The 21,606-nt window shown below is 38.0% G+C and overlaps 1 protein-coding gene across 10 annotated transcripts in view; it reads right to left on the bottom strand.

Moving 5' to 3' along the window:
- PICALM (phosphatidylinositol binding clathrin assembly protein) overlaps window positions 1-21,606 on the bottom strand; it is a 101,191-nt gene that overhangs the window by 24,172 nt on the left and 55,413 nt on the right. For 5 of the 10 annotated variants that reach the window (XM_059721893.1, XM_019488268.2, XM_059721894.1 and 2 more), the window contains exons 6-16: window positions 21,084-21,195; window positions 19,924-20,030; window positions 19,356-19,397; window positions 18,366-18,451; window positions 16,215-16,338; window positions 15,132-15,268; window positions 12,141-12,241; window positions 2,057-2,164; window positions 1,763-1,789; window positions 596-727; window positions 474-504 (exon numbers count right to left, since the gene is read on the bottom strand). In XM_059721893.1, coding sequence (XP_059577876.1) covers window positions 474-504; window positions 596-727; window positions 1,763-1,789; window positions 2,057-2,164; window positions 12,141-12,241; window positions 15,132-15,268; window positions 16,215-16,338; window positions 18,366-18,451; window positions 19,356-19,397; window positions 19,924-20,030; window positions 21,084-21,195 — 1,007 coding nt within the window. Of the gene's footprint in view, window positions 1-473; window positions 505-595; window positions 728-1,762; window positions 1,790-2,056; window positions 2,165-7,117; window positions 7,271-12,140; window positions 12,242-15,131; window positions 15,269-16,214; window positions 16,339-18,365; window positions 18,452-19,355; window positions 19,398-19,923; window positions 20,031-21,083; window positions 21,196-21,606 lie in introns of all 10 variants that reach the window. The other 5 variants (XM_059721900.1, XM_059721904.1, XM_059721934.1 and 2 more) reach the window with 4 other exon arrangements.

Here is a 21,606-nt window from a genome sequence, read left to right as displayed (position 1 = left end):
GGTAACAACTCAGCTCTGTTTTTGCAGGTCAATTTTAGCTCAGGCAGAGCTGAAATTACCTAGAGACTTGGCACACATCCTGGACAGCCTTAACACTGCTCCACAGAAGCCCAAACTGGTTTTGCATTTCTCTCTCTCTATATATATCTTTTTAGCATCATGGTGCTAGTCTATTAACAAATTACATGCTGAACTAGCAAACAAAATATGTAATTTCATATCTGTTTAGAATAAAGCAGACAGACATCAGGAGCTAGGGGGTTTAAAAACAATTAAAGTTGCCCCATGTTGTAATCAAACTCTGGCACCAACTCCATCCCACGGCCTATGGCCAGTCCATTCTTTGTTCCTTCACCGGCTGGGAAGATTATAGGTTCAAAACCACTGTTAACATGCTGAAGTATTATTAGGAGCAAGTAAAGTTAAAACTCCAGAAAGAAATTTGCCAAATTTGTTTAAAGGCAAATACTTACTTTTTAGTAGTCCCATTTCCAATACCCAAATCTGTCACAGAAAGAAAAGACCATTATTAAATACCTTAATCTGTTTTCATTCTTAAAAAAAAAAAAAAAAAATTTAGATCTCCAATACGTACTGCCTACAAGGTTGGCTAAAGATGAATCCAGATCATCTGACACCAACTTGTTAGGTGGTACTTTGGCAACTGGAAGACACTGGTTTTGAGAGGCCACTGTTGGTTTTAGGAGTCCGCCTAATTCATCAAAGCCTTAAAACAACAAGCACAAAGTACAATTAATATTATTTGAGACTTCCATTGAAGATAAAGTCACATTTACATTAGAGGGAGAAGGTAAGGGAGGTCCAATACAATGCAAGTAGACAGACTGATCAAGCATAGCAGAACTACAAGCAGAACTATGCTACAGAGAAGCTACAAATGAAGCTATTTCAACCTTCAACCTCAAATAGGGGTCATCTTTGCAGCTAAAATTCAGCTGCTTTAAGGACTAATTCTGCAAGCCCGACAAGCATGAAACTCAACCATATTGCAATGCAAATTCCAGATGTGGAAGGTCTGCAGGAAAAGGCCTGGTTTAGGAGATTAAAGCTCTACCTCTCATTTTCATAGACCTTCCTTTTTAAGAAAGGGCACAAGTCAAATGCATAAAATCTCTCATGGAGAAAAGGTTTTATTCTTGGGTGCTCAAAAGAACCAAAGGAGAGTGCATCTACACATCCATTAATGAGCTTTTGCTATTGTGCCTCTTATGAGGCAGCACACAAAGGCACATTAGGCTGCTCTAATGCGCATAGCAAAAGTGAACACACCTTTAGTGACACTTAATGCACAATAGACTAATTCCACTGCACATTAGTGTGTTAGCACTTTTTGATATAAGGCTTTAATGCATAGTAGAATCGGCTACTGCGCATTAAAAGCACATGTGTAGATGTGCCCAGAAGGTACTAAAAAATAATTCTATTTCTTGTTAAAATGAGTGCGTGCTAGCATTAACAAATTTGCTATCCTGATCTTAAAACAAGTCCTGACATGAAAAAGGCAGACTATTAAAACACAAAAAATAAAAATTAAAACGGCAGAATAGTAAACTTAAGGTTTTGTTAGTTTATAAAACTGCCTTTTAATTTTAAGAGCACAACACTAGAGGGGGGGGAGTGGAAATCAGCTTTATTTTATAGCATATTAAAGCAAATCACCATACAGCATTCTGATCATTTGAGTTCAGTTGAACTAACAACATAAACAAGCCTATCCATCTCACTGAGTGAAATTACTTACATGCATATGCATTTGCAGGATCAAGGTCTAAATGAAGGAAATGACTGTTTTAGAACAAATCTGTATACAAACACTTTAAGAGGGAGATGCCTTCTAATTTACAAAAATGCAAAAAAACCCCCCCAACAAATTAAGTGAAGGATGCTGCTATTACGTTTAAACTCAGTCTGCTTTCACCAGCTGGAATAAGGTCATAGTCTGTACTTGTTTGCATTAGCAAAGCCTACTTTCCATAGGTGTCATTTGATTAAAGCACGTTTGTTGCTTGCATTAATATTAATGAAAGCCTCTTACCACCAGAATCTACTATAACATTAGAAGATTTGTTTCCAAATACAGACTCAAAGTCAACATTAAGGCCAGCTGATGGCTGTGGCTGAGCAACAGGAGATGGAGTGAACCCTAAACAAAAAAAAAACAAAAGAACAGAACAGCATATTATAGCAATTACTCCATACTCTTTCCTATGGAAGACAAAGGTATGCCAAAGTGCATATTTAAAAGCTACTGTACAACCTCTAATTGCCTGAAGAACAGAACAACAAAGCAACTCATGAAAACCCAGGTTACACCCTGAAGTAGGAAGAAACACAGGGAAGGACTGCAGGAGTGATTTTCACCCCCAAATATTTTTTCTTCAGTTTTCTCCTACAGAAAGGGCAGGCCATGTCCCCAAAGTCTATGGATCCAAAAGATCCCTGGAGGCAAGGTCAGCAACATCAAGTCCTACATCTTCAAATTCAAACTCAATTTAGTGGGAACGAGGGTAGTTATGTGCAGCTCTGTCTCCCAACACTTGCTCACAATAGTACGAAGGCAACACAGTAGCCACCCAGCCCTCCAAGCTGGAAGGGAAAGGGCTGGCAAAGACTTCTTCAAAACAATGCTTTGAACCGTTTGTCTGTAAGCTCCCTACGCCATTTATAAGTTTACAGGTGAAAAATCTATGAAACCTTCATTGTAATAAACCACACCATGACAGGATGTCTTACTAAAACACATGAATGCAAGGCAACCACTGCTGAAAATAGACCGTTATGATCAATAGTTTAATGTCTGTTCAGTTATTTTTGAATAGCCCCTGTAGGAAGTAATAAACCCAGTGATTAAGAAGAGGAGAGACTAGGAGCTAGAGCCAGTTTTACCACATTGCTTTGTCAGGCTACACAACTTCTTGTTTTATGCTCAAATGTAAAAAACAAGCAAACCCCCCCCCAAAAAAAAACCAAAAGAAAAAGATGCTGCTCACGTACTAGATCTTGTAGGCATTACATAATGTTAGCACAATGTTTTGAAGGCTTAATGTACTGTTAACTGCTATATAACCATTTAAAAGTTATGACCCAATTCAATACATTATGTAAAAGAACACAACATTGAACTGAGTTTTGTATGAAGAATGCCTAGACTGCAACTGTTGTCATTTTATGTGGGTAACTGAAGTACTAATTCTTTTATGTGAAAGGCACCACAAATTTGTAATTAAACAGGTTTTCTTGACCACTAACATTAGCAACGCTGCTTTTTACACCAATGTGGACAGCACTAATTTTAGGAAAAGAGTATATTACTTAGCTATAAAAAAAAAGCATTCTAGTATAAGAGCAGAAAACTCATCTTTAAGAAGTATTATTTTCTTTTTAGAACATGGACTAATTTCTGCAGTAGTCACCTGCTCTCATATTTTAACTTTTTCAGCTGCTTTAAGACTCAATTTCTTTGCGACAGTCTATGGTTGGGGAGGGAGGCTGGCTAGAATTTTACTCGAGTTCTTGTTACCGATCCAGTGAACTACTCTCCCACAGAAATACGTCTGAAAAATGTCACTAAGGCAGAAGAAAAAACGCTCCCACAAACAACTTTGGGTATTAAAATCAATGTTTAGCATACAATTATTATATTGGGAAAATTAGAAAAAACAGAAGTCTAAGAATCAATGATTCTGCATGCATTTTCTGGATACTGTATTAAACTTCTACTCTGCAACTGATCTTTACATTTTGACATCTATTCACAACCATTTTGATTCAGTGGACCCAAAGGTTAGTTTCTCATTTTAAGAATCCTTATTTCACCAAAACGCAGCATTTTAATGTTTCAAGCAGTAATTCTCCAACTAAATATAGACTATTGACTGATAACTTGATAGCAAGAGTCTGTTAGACCAGAGGTGCTCAACCCCTGCCTTGTGGGCCAGATCATCTGGCCTGCTGGGCTCCCCAGTGTCATTGTTAGTTGCTGGTCCCCCCACTGCCAATTTTCACAAGCCAGGGGAGCCCAGCAGGCTGGAAAGCATGGCCTTGTGCGCTGTATTGGGTGTGCAGGGCCTAGTCATAACCAGGGCAACGCATAGGGGCCCAACTCCACATGCCAACCTTGTGAGAAATCCAGACTGTGGGGCCAAAAGGTTGAGCAACATTGTGTTGAGTTAGACCATCTGCACCAGATACAGTAGGGGCCGTCACCAATGATTGGGTACAATCTATAGGACAAAGCCCATTTCAGGAGTTGCACAAACCCAAACACATTACACTGTTGTAAAGACAACTAATTAGTAACCAGACATGGTCCTTTAGGTAGATGTGATCTCTTTCATTAGACCAATTAAATAGTTGGAAAAATTGTTCTTTGCAAGCTTTTGGGCACAAACGCCCTTCTTCAGGCACAGCGAGTCTGCTGGTGTGTGCGCGCTTTCCTGGGTAGGACAGAAGCCAACACACAAAACGCAGGTTTTTATTCTACCTGGGAAAGCAAAACTTTTAGTTGGTCTAGTAAAAGGTATCACATCCCAAAGAACCTTGTCTGCCTATGTCCTTAGACCCATACAGCTACAACCAACAACCCTAATTAGTAAATCAGGAATTTCATACAAGAGATGTCCAGTACATTCACCTATCACAGACCCTACAACAAAGAATGAAAGCAATGGAGAACACCAGGGACAGGTGGAGGGGGCCTCTTTGGAATACCTTCCTCATCTCAGAGTTTGGGTATAGGTTAAGAAAACATATTAACAGACACATGCAGAGCAGTGTTGCAGCTGCTTTTCACAGGAAACCATTTAGTGTAGCAGGTTGCAGTGGCATGTGGATTAGAAAAGTGCCCTTGAATACTGTGTTATAAATTAATGCTTATTTTGAGCATTAATTTAAATACAAATTAAAAACAACAAGGTCTAATCTAAAATAACTAATCTATCTGCAACGATGCATCTACCCTAAGCAGCAACGTATGAATCCAAATTTTTTAGCCAACATACATGAACAATGCAGTTCTATCCAAATGACGAGCCTACTAATGCTAGGCACATAACATGCTGCGTCTTTGGTAAGACCCTATATCACATTACCTACCTCCAAACAGACCAGCTACAGTAGAGGGCTCATTGCAGAAATTAGAAGCATTAGGATAAGCTTGAGGACCACAAACACAATCTGATAAGGCATGTCACAAAAGCAGAAAGAGCAGAGAAAGGAGAAGGAATGTTACAGAAAGGACCAGCGTATGCTATTTATTTCCTACACCAAATACTCTGAACTGAAATTAAGAATGAATTTATGTATGCTGTAACCATACAATGGAACCAGAAGAGTCAGCCTAGTACATCAAACACATTCAAAAGGGATACTTATGTTCTAGGTAACATAACGTAAGGGAAAGACTTGCAAAATTACAACTATAAAAGAAAGTTAAAACACCCCCAACCAAATGTCACATTTTACACTCTTGGAAGATACTAACGAGTGTAAAGCTAGAGGCATTTTTCCTTGTACCTGAAGTATAATGATACAGGCCAAAAGCAGATTCATTATTTGCTGCCACAAATGGATTTGGTTCAGTAAATGGACTGAAATGATCTAAAGAACCAGAAAGAGTCATTTTAAATCCACATTCCATAGTCACAGTTGCTCACTTACATTACCACAAGTGAGATAATGCTAACATTTTTAAACATCATTTTTAAAGAATTATAATTTTGTTTTAAGTATACATGATATAGCCCAGTGGCTAATAAAAGAACTTAAGTGCCATACTGGGTCACACCAATGGTCCATCTAACCCAATACCCTGTCTTAGCCAGCGGCAGAAGTGGATGCTTTACAGGGAGGGCACTTAACCTGCATCTCTAGATTCAATACACTTCTTGGCACCCACCATCTATTAGTTTCCAACCATTCTGTTCAATAGGTCATCCATGAATTTGTCCGGTCCCTTTTTTAACCTGGCTATGCTATCTGTAGGGCCCTACCGGATTCACGGTGGAAGTGGGCTGCACTGTGGCTCTTTTCATCTGGAAGGTTCCCCATTTACCCTCTACTGCTGATGGGTGGAGGGGCCTCACTTACGGCTAACTCTTAAAATTAGCAGGGAAGCAAAAACCAGTTTTAAACATGGCCGCATTTTTGCTTCTCAGGCTGTCTGAGTTGAGGAGCACAGACGTAAGCGGAGGCAGCACCAACAGTGGTTCTCAACCTGAGATGCCACCACATTCAGAGAGTAGTGAAGTACAATGAGACCGACCTAGCCTAAGGCTCATAATTTATCAGACTTTTCCTGCCCCAAATTAGCTTCCAGTAAGCTTAGACTGCACAAGTATGGATCTGCCAGTCTAGCCAGACTTTCCAAGGGAAAAATACAAACCCCCCCCCACAAAACAAAGTGTAACTAATTTATTTTACAGTGAAAAATGCTATTAATTCTTAACATTGAGAATTAATCCAATTACTGTATACTTAGGATTTACTACAACAGTCATAATGTTTCCAGAGACTGCTATTTCTTTATAATCGTCTCAAGTTGACCATTATAAAAGATGCCCAAGAGCTGTGTGTTAGTGAAGAAGAGTTTTTCATCACCACAATACATGTAGCTTCTGGTCAGCTCCACTAACACCGATATTGTTTACAACAATGGATTCTTAAGTAGAGGCCACAAGCCCCCACGATTATTCAGATTAAACAGTCTTCCTAGCACAAAATAATGAAAGAAAAGCAATGTTTTCATCTATTCCTCATCCTTATTCCCCCTAGGAACTTTATGAAATATGTTTCTCAACCTTTTGGTTCACACCAAGGGTAATGAAGCCTGAAATAAGCATAAGTACATTTGAACACACACTTCTGTCTACAATTGTAAAAAACATCGAAAAGTTAACCACCATGCCACTTCAATGCATTATCTATTATAAACTGGGCAAATGTAATCAAATTGCCAAATAAAATATCAAGTCACAAAAAAAAGTTTTTTTCCAGGGAGAGGGAAGGAATAAAAAATAAAAATCACACAACTTTTGTACAAATTTTAAGATATTTCATAAACTGAATTAGAGAGCTAGTTAGTTAAAAGGTACTTTACCAACAAACATTTCATGTGTGGGTGTCCTAGTCGTGAAAGTAGGTACGTCAGAAGATACAACAGAGAGATGAATAGCATCGTTAGTTTTTGTGAGGAAAGGATTTAGGCTGGGAATGGCATCATCAACAGCATCAATAGTAGCAGAGAAAGGATCTGTGCAATCCCAGAAAGCAATAGAGAAATAAGAAAGTGTAACTGATTTAGTAATAAGTGAGTTGAAAAACAGGAGAGGTAAAGAGAGTTCACATTATTTAATTACAAGAATTAAAAGATATGGAAGAGTCAAACAGGGCACAGGAAGTACAGTTCTGAACAAAAAGTTCTGGAAACACATCTGAGCCAATAACCCCAAGCCCATGAACTCAGGCTTGACAAACTATTTGTAATCTTGGGAAAAATTCCTTTTACGAACAGGAAAATGTAACTTTTTTTAAATGTTTAAAGCAATAAGCAAGTACATGGATAATGTGGTTATTTTCATCCACAGATCCCAAAGTACTTCATTAAGAAGAGGCCACTTCATTATCCACCCCTTTTAAGCATGATCAATATTTGCTTTGCTCATCTGTATCATGTCTGATGTGTGAATCATGAGCTGTCAAGAAGAGCATAGAGCACCCTGCTCTTGAATTATATTCCTTGATACTATTATACAAATCCAAATCAGTGGAAGTTGTCCTATATTACTGTTTGTATTGTCCTAGTGCCTAGACTTTCTGGTTACTATTTTTAAGCAATGTAGATATAAATGAGGGCCTGAATGAAAGCTGTAAAAATGTGTATGGTCTGTGCCCCCCTCCCTCCCTTTCCTGCCGAAATTCTGGGGCTTTCACAAGTCTTGCTGAAGGACATGCAGGCTGATTTCTTATATGGGGATTGCAAATCAAATCCAAAACCAAAAGTATAAGCAAATTAAATTATATTTACAAAAAATTAAGTACTGAGCATGAATTTGACCTCTAAATTCAGAGTTTTCTGCAAATACTACTTAAGATTAAGGCATTAGCTTTCCCTCTCATGTTAGCCCTGAGCTATGTGGAATTTCATGCCTATATTCTTTTCAGGCATTTAGAAGCCACACAGAATTTGGATTCAAATTTAAAATTATTACACAAAAAAGCAGGCATGCTTTTCTCCCAGGTTAGGTATGGCTCAATTCCTAGAATGAGTAGAAATAGCATAAGATGGTTGACATGACTTTTAATACAGGATAAACACTATTAAATAGTGCCATAAGCTTATTTTGAAAGGGTAATAGGAATCTTGTGTTCTTAAGCTTTACCTACTTTTTGTGATAACACTACAGTCTCAAATACTAGTGTATTCTATACACTCTGCAATTAATTCCTATGCAAACTTTTTGCAGTTCTTGTCTGTGATGGGTGTTACATCAGGAAAATTTGTGCTCTGGCATACAGTGAAAATAGTGTAAACTAGATTCTCTTTTGCCATCTTGCCCTTCCTCAATTCTTGTGGTAGTCATCTTCTGTCTGCATTTCCTTCCCTTGTAATTAACAGAAAAATATGTACATTTAGGACAGCCTATGATTAACTCCAAGTTCATGGAAACGTTTATATGCACTTTTGCATTTAGACTTCTAATATGTATAAATTAATTTGGCAAACAATATGCCCCAATCTAACATAGCAAGGGGGAGTCCTCTGTGGCTATTCAAATAATTGTTGATATATTTGAGCTGTGTACATGCTGTTTAATTTAGATAAAAGACCTAAAACTGCACTGAAGGAAGTGTTGATTAGTTTTGTATTGCTTTGAAGTTATGATCCACACCAGTTTCTATTACTCTATAAAAATGGACCAAGAAGGATAATTAACACTTAATACCATCTGTTCCCAGAATGCTTTTAGATTGCATTAATGTTATCCCACAAATTCTGGGCATCACTGTCAAGATACTAGTGAAGTCCTTCATACCCCTCTTGGCTGCTCTTTTAAAACACTCTTATCTAAAAAAATGTTTTCAGTTTAAGATTCTACCCACTCCAGCCCACTTGCTAATCCCAGTTGAAGCATTACCGGTTTGTTCAAATGTGTGACTGACCTGCTGTCTTAGTTAGCCATGTAAGTCTGAAGTCAAGCAGAAGGTATAACAGGCTGGCATGTTAGAGTAACTTATTCAGAGGCATACACTTTTATAAGTGACAGTACTTCACCAGAAGCATCTAAGTAGGCTGTTGCCTACAAAAGCTTATGCCTCTGAATGAGTTAGTCTTTACGGTGCCACCCTACGTTACTTTATTGTGCTGTTTCTAATAAAAGCAACTTCCAAAAACTTGAAAGTGAATTAGCTGCACTTTATCCATCTAATTCAGCTAATTTATTTTAGCTGCAGCCAATTCATTTTAGAAGCATCAAAGAAGAATCCCCTTCACCACTGCAACAACTGGTCCTTAAAGCCAAATTCTACCCTGGAACATTCACAGTTCCCTTTCATCCCAAAAGGAGTATGGAGAGTGAAGACTAAGCTTGGCATCTTATTAGGTTAAAAAAAATACTTAAACCAATATTTTAGTTTTTCAACCCAACTTTTCTCTTTATAAAGGAACTGCACTAAGACTGCTCCAACTGCAAGGACAGACAGATGGTCTTTCCAGAGAAACTGCATTGCTAGAAGGATTGTATGCTAGCACAAGCTTTGAAGTGATTCACTGTCCTCACTTTTGATTTAAGATCTAGCCTCCTTTGCTTTAAGCAATCTAGCAAAATGTCTAGAGGTAGTGTTTAAAATATTCATGCCCTGGTACCAATACATCCATCTGTTATGTTCTAGATGAACTTTCTGGTAAAGGCTTAAAAGCCTAGCTGATTTAGGAGTTTGTAAGTCCCATCTTCAGTCCAAGTGTACTCTGTCAGTTACCCCTATACTGCCATACATACCCTTTAAGTTACCATATACACCAAGTACAAACATTACTACATCAGAAATTTACCTAAGGTAGGGATGCTGTGCAGTGGTTAGAGCACATGACTGGAAATAGTCCAGGTTCCATTCTTGGCTCTGCCACTGACTTGCGGTATGACCTCAGGCAAGTCACTTTACTGCTCAGTTTTCCCATCTGTAAAATGGGGAAAATACTTCTTACCTACCTCACAAGGGTGCTGTCAGAGTTAATGTTTGTGATATCGCTTAGATCTTTGGATGAAAGGTAATGCAAATATACAAGATGAATATGAAGAATTTTAGAATCATGATCCAAAAAACTCTGGCATCCAAACCTGAAACCTTTACAGTTATTGAAAAATCTATATTTAGAAAGGTGAGGACACTAAGCAAACAGATGAAGACGACAATTTATGAAGGGACTTCACGATGACTAAATTTAAAGAGAGAAAACTAAGCTGAATCTAGAGATAGTGAGCAAATAAGCCTCTTTTACACAGGGTATCCAAAAATGGACTAGTCTATCATTAGAAGATCTCTGAATGGTCTAGAGAAACAAAGCAGAGGAACCAATACGTTTTTCCTCATTTCTTCTTCCGACCTAAAATATTCTGTTCACAGGATTTTGCATGTGCAGGCTGATAAGCTGTCCACAGCAGTTCTTTCCAAGAAAGATGCTTTGGTCAGTAAAGTTTACACAAAGAAATGAAAGGCAATTTAAAATTGCATTTTATAACCTACCATATCAAAAGCTGGTGAAGCACTGAGCAAGTTAACACTTTCAGAAGCCCTTGTGAAAAAAAACAAAACCCTTCCAAAACCCATGCCTGTTCTATAGTAAATATTTCCAGGAAATCACTTGAAATCGTAAGGCACTCATAGGCAAGTGTGACATGTCAAAGTTATACAGAATGTGCACACACGTTGATAGGAATAGGAAATGCACTTTGTACTTTATGAAAAGTTTACTTTTGCTAGTACGAAAATTGGCTATAAAATGCTAAAGCTCACAAAAAAACCCATCAGGTAAGAGGTTCAGCAATCATATCCAATTAAAGGAAACCCACAAAACAATACTTCTGTTTTCAGTCATCCAAAAGCACATAAACAGGGTATTTTAACTCGTGTTCTGAAACCTAAGTCTCTAAATTCTTTCAGTTGAGGCAATTTTATCCTGAAGGTTCACATGCGGATAGTATATGCAGGTTTAATAGACCTTTTGGTGTTTAGAACATTTGGAAGAAGTGTGCATGTTGTCACAGTTAGCTGACTGACTAGCTCACTAAATCCTGTGCATCTACACGAAGAAAAAACACACTTAAGATTTCCTTATGCTTAACTATAGTTCTATTAGTGGATGTCAGTGAACATGCACTTCACACCTACCAGATCTTTCATTATCAGCAAAACTTTAAAAAGCTTAAACAGCTGGTAAAGAAAAGAAATGCACACATTTAACTGCATTCAGCCAGCTGGAGAACTGGAGTCTGAACACTCTGGAAATGAGTCAAAGCTTAGTTTAATATTAAATTCAACCAAACTTTTCTGCCGCTTATAGCTATTCCTTTGCTATTTATCTTCACCAATTCTGCTTCCTTTTCTTATAGCTTTCTTCATCTGTTATAGGCCATACTGTCTACTTTTCACCGTCTTTCACCTTCTATTCTCAAACTTTTCTTGGAATTGTTTTGCCAAAGGCTTTAAACCAGCATCCTTCACACTATTTCAAATATGCCAGTTTTAAAAGTTTGTGCTTACATTTAAAATATACGTCTTATTATTCGAATATCTGGCACCAAGAAAGTCTTCATAAAGCTGTTTCCCCCAAGAGATGGAAGAAATCTTTAATCACTGCTCTTTCATCTCAAAGTACTTTATAACCATCACCCAACCAAATCCTCTTGTTATGTTCTGCACTCCAATTTCTATTTGCATTGTCTTTTTCCTTCCCTTTCATATGCCACTTACACTTCTCCTTGCTGAGTTGATTTTAAAAGCATTCCAACAAGTTTCTCTATTTTATTAATGAAAAAAAAAGTCAGACTAGGCTGTGGGGTATGCCACTCCTGGGAGTGCAACTACACAACAGTTCGACTCTAGAGCCAATTTAGAATTCTTACCTCCCCATGTACCTCCTACTTGTGGCACAGTGGATATAGGATGTACAGGTGGATGAAAAGTTGGCTGCATATCAAGCAGATCATTTGGCAGCTTCGATGTGCTACAGAGATAAATTAGGACAACTGTTTGAACTATATCAAATAGTTTGATACAAAAGGCAAAGGCAACATTATTGTAGATATTGTCAACTACTACAAACAGATTCATTCAACAGTAAGGGACATGATTAAACGTTTTGAACAAAAGCTCACTAAAACTTTAAAATTCTGTGGGAAATAGCCTCTGGATGGCTACACTAAGCTAGTCTCTCTGCCATGACACCCCTGCCCTCCCCCACCTTGGGCGGCTCCAAAGCAGATGAACCTGGTGGGTCTGACCAACCCTTCTTCCACCCTCTTCAGATCCCGATATCAAGTTGTAGACATGGTACATTTGTACATCATTGATTGCAGCTTCCAAAATACCCTAACAAACTACAGGTTGCTTGTGGCAGTTCTAAAATGTGGGCAGGAACTAGGCTGGCACAGAACCCATCCTTGATTATAAGTTACAGAGGGCTCTGAATTCCACTCCCACCAGGGACCTGAACTTCCTGGGGCACAGCTGAGTATCTGGATCAGGGATCTAGCACTCATTAAGGAACTTTAAAAAGTTTCAGTAAATACTCTGCCCAGAAGTATACTAGCATCAGCAGTGTTACTGCCTAAAAAGCAATCTAAACTATTAATTAAAAACAGAAACGAAGGCCAAGCAGCAACTCACTGAGGAAAGAAAAAAGCCTCTCAATATTAGATAGAAATGGAGAGAAGGAACTCACAGAAACTGTATTTAAAAAGACAAGTAAATGTTTTCAACAGAGCAAAACAGATTTTACGTTTAGAACTTTGCAAAACAAAGTAAAAAGTCCTGGAGGGACGCAGAAGGGCACACTGAGGTATGTGGGTGTATTTTGTTTTGCAATTACTTAACAAATATTATTTAATCCTTTAAAATGTTAGCAAGGAATACAGGGGAACAGAGTAACTTGAAAATCTGAACAACAAATAAAATCACTTAAATTTGTTATATGCGAATAGTTATGTTGTGCTACATACACATTTGTGGGGTTTTTTCACCCTGTTATAAGCAAAAAGTTTCACTTTCCAGATTAAAAAAAAAAACCTCTATACATATGGTATTAACACCAAAAAAAATTAATTTCCTGTGAATTGAACTGGTCTACCACAACAGTCCTCTAACAGTGATTATAAAGGTCCTTCCTTGTGTAATTTTTAATGTATGCTGAAATGTAGTGTATCAGCAGGTTTTGTAGTTTGGTAAGAATAGTGCTGGTTACAAACAAAACCCTAAATTTAGGAGTCCCTGAAATATTCACAGCTTCCAGTGATCTCCACTAACCTATCCATGTGTATGAGTGCAGATTTATCTCTGGCCATTAAGCGGAGCTATCAATTACAGACTTTTTTGGGATCTCTCATCAGCCTACCAGTATACTGGTACTGACTCAGAGGATCAGCCTACTGCTCCCTGTTGACCAGGAAAAACATCAAAAGGAAAAGAAAACTGAGAAGAGATGAGAAAACAAGCAAAATTTGACTCAAGAGCTATTTCTGTGTGTGTACTTTCTCTCTGCAATGGACAAAGGAAAGACTCTACAGAACCATTATGTTGTTATCTACATTTTAAAAATTAAATACAAGCCAAAATAGATTACATCATTTATAACTTTTCAACTGCGTTAGTCTCTTCCAAGCATAGCATTTCTGACTGCTCGAATAGCTTTGTGAAATTTCTGGGTTTCCGAGAACTGACTAAGTGTGCATATATTTAGGTATCCATACAAAACAACTACATCTAGTTATTCTAAATGCCTTGGCTTTAGCAAGCTACAGAAGTCCCACACATTTACATTTCTACCTACAACCCTTACAGTTAGTGACAGACTTCAACTGTTGTTTTCTGTAACCTGAAATGTACTGTTTGATTTTTCATTTCATCCAGGAAGAGCACACACCAACTGCTGAAACTTCCTTAGCCTGACGAAGGGTTTTTGAACCAGAAAGCTCGCTTAATAACTATTCTCCAACTATTTGGGTTGGTCTAACAAAAGATATTAAAAATTCACCCAAGGAACCTTGTCTGTTTGATATATCCATTTACTATATTGTTGGTGTCCCATAAATAGTATCCTATAAATTGTTATCTACTAGAAAACAAGTCCATCACAAGGCAGACCATTTTTGAAGGTCAGTAAATACTAGAAAGGAAGTGTACAAGTTCCTATGCGAGTTCCACAAGGACAGTTTATTGGATTCAAGTCCAAAATGAAAATGCTTTTGGAAGACTATTCCCTACTTTCCACTTCAGTGCTATACAATATGACAATTCATTTGATTTTTCTGTGCAAAGTAAGTTCAGAACTAAACAGCAGGAATGAAGGTATGTAAGGCCAAGATTAGTGTGCACTCAGTAATCCAGAATGCAAAAGCTTGCACTGTCTATCAGGAATTCTTCTGTATTAATACGCCAGGCACCCACCTGCATTTCAACTTGTGTTCTAGAAAGGCCACATGCTAAAAAAAATGCATGCACATGGAAAACAACATGCTATAGCAATAGCATGTTGGCCACACTTAAAAAAAAATACACAAGTGGAACACTAAGGTAAGCACCATGCTTGGCAGCCTCCAATATGAATTATAGAATCTTTCCAACCTATTTAGCAAGGCTCTTTGGGACAGGACATATTTCACAATGCCGGGTAGAAAACCAGCTCCTATATTAATAAAGCCAGTTGCAAAGATTGTCAGCAGTTTGTTTGTTTTTTTTAAAAATCAGAAATTAATTTGGAGAGGGAGGAATCATTCTACATATACTTAGATGTGACTGATATACTCTAGCTAAAATTATTTCTTTCAACATGCAATTGGAGTAGTTGGATGACCCCCAGCTGGAGTTGGCTTGTAAGCAGACTTACTCTAGAAGCATACCTGTTTGAAGAACTGGGGGTAGAAAAAATATCAATGGCTGGTGTAGTCATTAAGCTTCCTGCTGCAGTTGATACAGGAGAAGCTGCTGTCGTTAAAGAGGTATGAGGTTTCTTTGCAAGTTCTTTTAGACGTTGTTCCTGTTGGAAAATTGAGCTGGCATAAGAAATCCAGAAACAAGATTTGTTTATAGGGCACAGAGGTACATAGAAAAAAAATTCTTGAGAACTTTTACTCACTCCATACAATAACATCAGGGCGTTTTGTTTGTTTTACACAAACTCTTTGTATACATACAAGATAAACATCTATAAAGAATAAGAGGATGTTCCATATCTTTGAAACAAGTTAACTGATAAGCCAATATGCAAAAAGAATACTACGTAATCCCAGGTTCTTGAAAGTAATACTAGATAGCAAGTAAAATACTATACATCATTCGAGGATTCTAACAATTTAAGGCAGTGCACATATTAGTACCATATTGACTCGATTCCAAAATGAAGCTTTCCCCTCTCATTTAACATGGTGGAGGGAGGGTCCCTTGGCTTAGAATCAAATACCAGGGTATGGGGGGCAGCAGCTGCTGCAGCTCCAGCTCCACCCCGTGCAGGTTTGGTATCATAGCTGCAGCTGCTGGCTGCCCTGCCCCCTGCCATCTCCCTGCAGCATCTACCCCCCAGTCCCCACTGATCCCCCCCACCTTTCCTCTGTGCCAGCAGGCTATAAGCACACTGCAGCCTAGGGTGCTGAGCCTAACCTGTAGTAGTGACACTCACAGGAAAGGCAGAGGTGGCAGGGGGCAGGCACAAGAAGGGAGCAAGCTGCTTGACCTCCCCCACACCACCGATACCCCCATCACGGGGGGGGGGGGGGGGCAGAGCAGTGGGGGCTATAAATTAAAGATCACCTGCCAATAATTAGGTTTTATAGATGAAAAAATTATAACCCATTTATACATTTTCCATATATAGAACCTAATTATTGGGGGTGAAGGGTCTTACATTCAGGATCATCTTAAAATTTGAAAAATACAGTACATAGTTAAATAAACAACCTTACTATTGGATAAGAAGACATGCTTACCTTTAAAGCTTTTAAACGAGCCTGTTCTTCCTCTAATGCAGCTTGCTTTTCCCTTTCATCTACTTTAGTGAGAGACAGGCCAGTACTTGCAAGGGAAGAGACTGCATTGGAAAGGGTAGTAGCCCTAGAGTAATTGGATAAAGGGAGGGAAAAATTGGCTGTTCATGCATGACACAGGATGGGAATACCCGATTAGAAAATGCTTTGCTTGCTTTTCAGATCATTTATAGAATGTGCACTTTTAAGCCAGGGACATACAAAACAGTTTACAAGAGTCAGCAACAAGTAAGTGGTTTTTGGTGATATCTTTTATTGGACCAACAATAGTAGGAAGAGATGTTAGATAAGAATGGGTGCAAAGTGATCTGAAGTCACTTCACATGAGTTTCATGCTTGTAGTTTTGTTCTGTTTCTCTGCTAAATTGTAAACTGAATTTTCACAGATCTGACGTGCACATTTTGCACATGCATAGGAAAGTTTTAATACCTTAGGTACTATTTGTAAGTACATTTTGAATTAAAATCAAAATTTTAACATAAGCCAGATATTAAAATAAGTCTTTGGCTAGAAAGAGACACTGCCCATTAAAGAGAATCAACTGTGTTCCAGCACAATTGATCCACTTTATTGGGTGAAACATTGACCCTTGTCCCACCCTTTATGATGCAATCCCAGGGGCAATGTGATCTCCCTGTTTTGCCCTCCAGCTGTCTCCTTGCTGAGTGGGGAGGTCAGGCTGAGCACAGAAATGCTTTTCCCCACTTAACCAGACTCATTTCTGTGATTGCTGGAGACTGGTCTGGCTGAGTGGGGAATCCCGATATCCCCCACATATGGAAAGGCACCCCAAATGCCTTGGCATATCTATTGTTTTATTTTGTTTTTTTTAAATTTGATGACAAGTTGAAAAGTAATGCAAAGAAAATTATATTTACAAGTAACATATTTAAGACTAAACATTACATTCTGTATTTATTTGTATACCACACTCCTTTCCCCACAAAAAATTAGCCTTTGAACATCAGGGTGAGTTTGACTGGGGAAGCTGATTTTCTGCCCAGGATAGGCAGCAGAGAAATGAGGTAAGATAGCTGTTGCTGATTTTAATTCTATTCCTTCCAGTAGCCATAAGGAGGCAGGGGCAGAACCCAGCAGGGACAGATTTGGGGGATGGAGAGGGTGCAGTTCCACCCTGTTTTGCTTTCTGCTCCACCCAAAGTTTAAAACCAACTGTGTGGCAGCAGCAGTGGCATTTCTATTCAGGCAGTGCTGAGGGAGTCAGTTGACTTCATTAGCTTATTATAATCCACCTCCTTTCAGTTCAATCTTCACTCCATGGGTGTTAACCTTCTTAACCTTCTCACCTTTAAGAGTCTTGATGTTCCACTAATCAAACTATCCTTTCTTCAGCAATTTCTGTCTGTTAGGAGAAGAGACCAGGAGTAACTATTTCACTGCCCTGCACGCTATTTTTAAGCTCTTTGCGAAATTCTAGATCTATCCATGAAGTCCAGTCATCGTCAGCAGCTGGTTTCAGCTTTTGTCTGAGTGGCCAAGAGCTACTGACAATTCAGCTGCAAAAGGGTTAATACTGTACTTCCTGGCTGAGCAGAAGAGGGGGTGAGGGAGCTGAAGATTATGCTCTGTCCCTGCCTTCCCAAAAACAAGGTGCATGTCCTATTTAAAGGCATGCAGTGAGGGAAAACAGTTTAATGTTTAAATTAAATTAGGAGCTCTCCTCTCAGTACCGTGGTATTTATATCATAGGTTTTGCATGACCTGCTCATGATTTTATATCTAGAAAGGGAACCATGTTTTATTAAGTGTTTAAATAGTGAACAGCCACAGATATTAAAATCTTACAAGCATGCCTGGATGTTGAGTACATTTCAATATCTAGTACTGCTAACTAGACATGGGCAGCTTTCCAAGCAATAAGCACCATGAGTTCCATAGCATTCACTTAAGTTCTATCATTACATGAAAGGTAAAGACACTTTTCCAACATTAAGTTATAAAAGCCACTCACAACATACATATTGAGTGACTGTTTCTATACTGTGGCAGCAATGTCATGTTCGTGGCATTTAAAAGAAAGGGGTTTTTAAGTAACCCATCTATTGGCTGTGTAACAGTAATAGTATACGTACCTGCTTGCAGCTGTGGAGTCTTTGATTTTCTTCCCATCCAAAGAGGCTAAATGTTGTTCCAAAGCATCAAGAAGACTGCTTGGTGCCTGCAAAAGAGCAGTGAGGGAATTGATATGAAAAATCCAAAACAAAAACAGACAACAGCTGAAAGAAGCTAATACCCTGTTCCCCCAGTGCTGGAAAGTATAATTGAAGGGAAGTGGAAGTGTCTAAAAAACACCAAACCAACAAAGAAAAACCACAAAGTAATGCTAAAATTTCACTTTCAGTAGAGAAATCATTGAGCAAAGCATTTAAAGCATCAGGCAACATAGTATTCACTATCCTCCTTTGGTAGTGTTATTGGTCATGATGGTTTATCATCAAAAAACTACTGAATGAAAGTGTGAAAAAGTGAACAGTAAGAAAAGGCAGGAAGAAAAAGTTAAGTGAGTAGTCACATTCCAAAGGACACTAAGCAGGAAGCTGGACCAATCTGAAGCATGCATATCCTCTGCAAGTCATTGTAAAGACTTAACTAACATTTTGAAGCCTTCTGCTAGAAAACAGCCACATTGCTAAACTTCAGTGATTTGCAACTGCTCCATTCTGCAAGTCCACACAGTCAGATCAGTTTCCATCATGCTTTTAAACAGCTTTTCAAGTTAAGGACTGTGTTTAAACTTGAATATTTAATTGTTTGACTTATGTTCTCTTGAAAGCAGAAAATAAAATTGAGTTTAAAACAGAATCCTTAACTTAAAAGCAGAACTGATGCACAAAATATTAATCAACTGTAAACAACTTAAATTCTCATTTATTAGGATCCTAAGCTTGGGAGAACACTAGTCTATAAAAGGGTGCCACTCTGCCCTGCCTGGGAATTAGAATTAATCATGAACAGACAACTTATGCAAAAAAGCATAAATGAAAGACAAAATGCTAAGTTTTTCTGATTATGCAATCCAGAAGCCAACATGCCATGCATTGACACATGCATACTTTATGTACCTGAGAAAGATCTGGAATGTCTCCTCTGTCAATTCCAACTTGCTGCAATAAAATAAATACAATGAGCTTCAGAACCATCCTTCTGCTTGCTTATAGACTTCAATGCTCAAAGAGAAATCATGTTAAAGTGCAATAATACAAGAAAAGCAAAAGCCATGTGTAATTGTGGTTCTGTCTATAATGAGATTAATTTGGTTGTATAAAAACTGAAACCAGTTGTCTGTTAAGTGTATATGCAGTTGTAATGAAGTTGAAATAAAGTTATCTTCTCAGGGTTTATAACTGGTTTGTTAAACCCTTCCATTAAGGTCCACAAGAAAAGGTTTCGAGAAAAAGCCAGGAAGTTCAAGACTGAGATATCAGGGAGTCTCATCTCTCAAAGTAGTCTATGGAATTTGAGTACTACTGACATACAGCAAACAGCTGGAAAGAAATCAACTAATGGAACTGACAACCCATTTTTCTCTTGAAGATTACAATGTACTCTCCATGATATATTAAATGGGCATCTTTTCTTTTAGTTTAAGAGCTGGCACTTCTGCCATAAAACCATGATGGCAAGGGTTACCTCTGCAACTTTGAGGAACTCTGAAATCCTTGTCATTCTAGTGAGAAACTTCTTGTAAATGTCAAGACCTTCTTTGCACTGGTTCTTTTTCATGTCAAAGTATTTTTCTGTAAATGGGAAAAATACTCAAATCACTTAAGACATTAAGCATACAGTACATGCTTTCTGTTCCAAATGTATAGAAGTAACAGCTATGACTTAATACAGAAAATATCCAAAGACTTGTTTCTCCTGTCTTGTTCATTGTGGAAGTTGCTATGAAAGAGCCTTGCTTCAATCAGGGATGGAAAACAAGTCAGTCAGTCAGTCAAATCTCAGTCAATGTTTGTACATTCTTTCATCCTGTATGAACTAATGAATTTTAAAAAACAACCCGATTGCTGGAGGAGAGATGCAGCCTAAGATGTTTAACAATTCACTTTTCAGCTAAGTGTATGACAGGAACACCAAGGTCAAAACTATACAGCTACCCTGAAACACCTGGTCATAGAAGTGGGACTATTACATTGGAGGCAAAGTAGAGGTGCACCACAGACAGAATCAGAGATGTGTCAACTGTTGCTTACAAAAGTTCACATCAGATACTGTAAGATGTACCACCTATTCCACCATCTGCCTAACTTCAGACTAACATGGCTTAGCTACCGCTCTCTGCTTGTAGTTGCAGGCTGTTTAGCAGCAACTCTAACAAGGGACACTCACTCACTCTTCCTTCTAATGTCTAAAAATAGGAAAGACCGAGAACTACTACAGTTTATTAATATTGTCTGTTGGCCTTATTACTGGGAAATTCACTGTAGGAATCCACAGACTATAAGAGTTAGAACCAAAAGGCTTAATTACAAAAAAAGTGAAAATTCTTTAAGACTGCAGTGTAAACAAGTGCCAATTTTGCCATCTGATTCTGCACCATGGTTCTATGGGACAAACTGAAACAATTTTCCACGCTTTTTAAAAAAAAAGCAAATTGCTTATTTCTCTGGACCTTTAAGGATACTTAGTGATAAAAAGCCTTGAAAGACTAAAATTATTTTATTTTCATTTATGTTCAAAGTTTTGGTGCTCTTAAGATGCAAGTGCAGTCTCTTTTCCTGACATTAAAGTACAAACAGCTTACTGAAACACAAAGTACTGCAATACTGCAGAACAGAAATATTTACCCAGCAGGTTAATAATTCCTTCATTATATGCTGCAAAGAGTCTGATGGCATCTTTGAAGAGAAGCATGAAGGCAGCATTAATTACACCATTCGTAAGCTCATTGCTATTGACCTAGTGATATTAGAAAAAGAAAAATGTGTGTGTAACTGCACTGGACTCAACTTACCAGAAAAACTTTTAGATAAGTTCCAACATTATTCACTTGTTTCATTGATCTCACAATTCATATTTTATTAATAGCCAGCTGAATAGAGGATCAGCGGAGGCCAAATTAAATAAAGTCTGCCCACCAAAATACATGACTAACAGACATTACAGATCAAGACAGTAAAACTGAAAAAATTCAGTAATGTGTTTTAAAACTCTTTAACTGTCTACACTACTTATCAACTCAATATGACCCACTGGATATGGCCACTTCATGGTTTATGCACTAAGTAGAAGGTATTTTTTGCTATTCAAAACAAGCATATTAGGAGAAAGGTTAAAATATTGTATCATCAGGTTTCACAGTGAACTTTG

The sequence above is a fragment of the Alligator mississippiensis genome, chromosome 1 (assembly GCF_030867095.1).
Source record: "Alligator mississippiensis isolate rAllMis1 chromosome 1, rAllMis1, whole genome shotgun sequence".
NCBI lineage: Eukaryota > Metazoa > Chordata > Crocodylia > Alligatoridae > Alligator > Alligator mississippiensis.
This window is presented reverse-complemented; position numbering and strand designations above follow the sequence as displayed.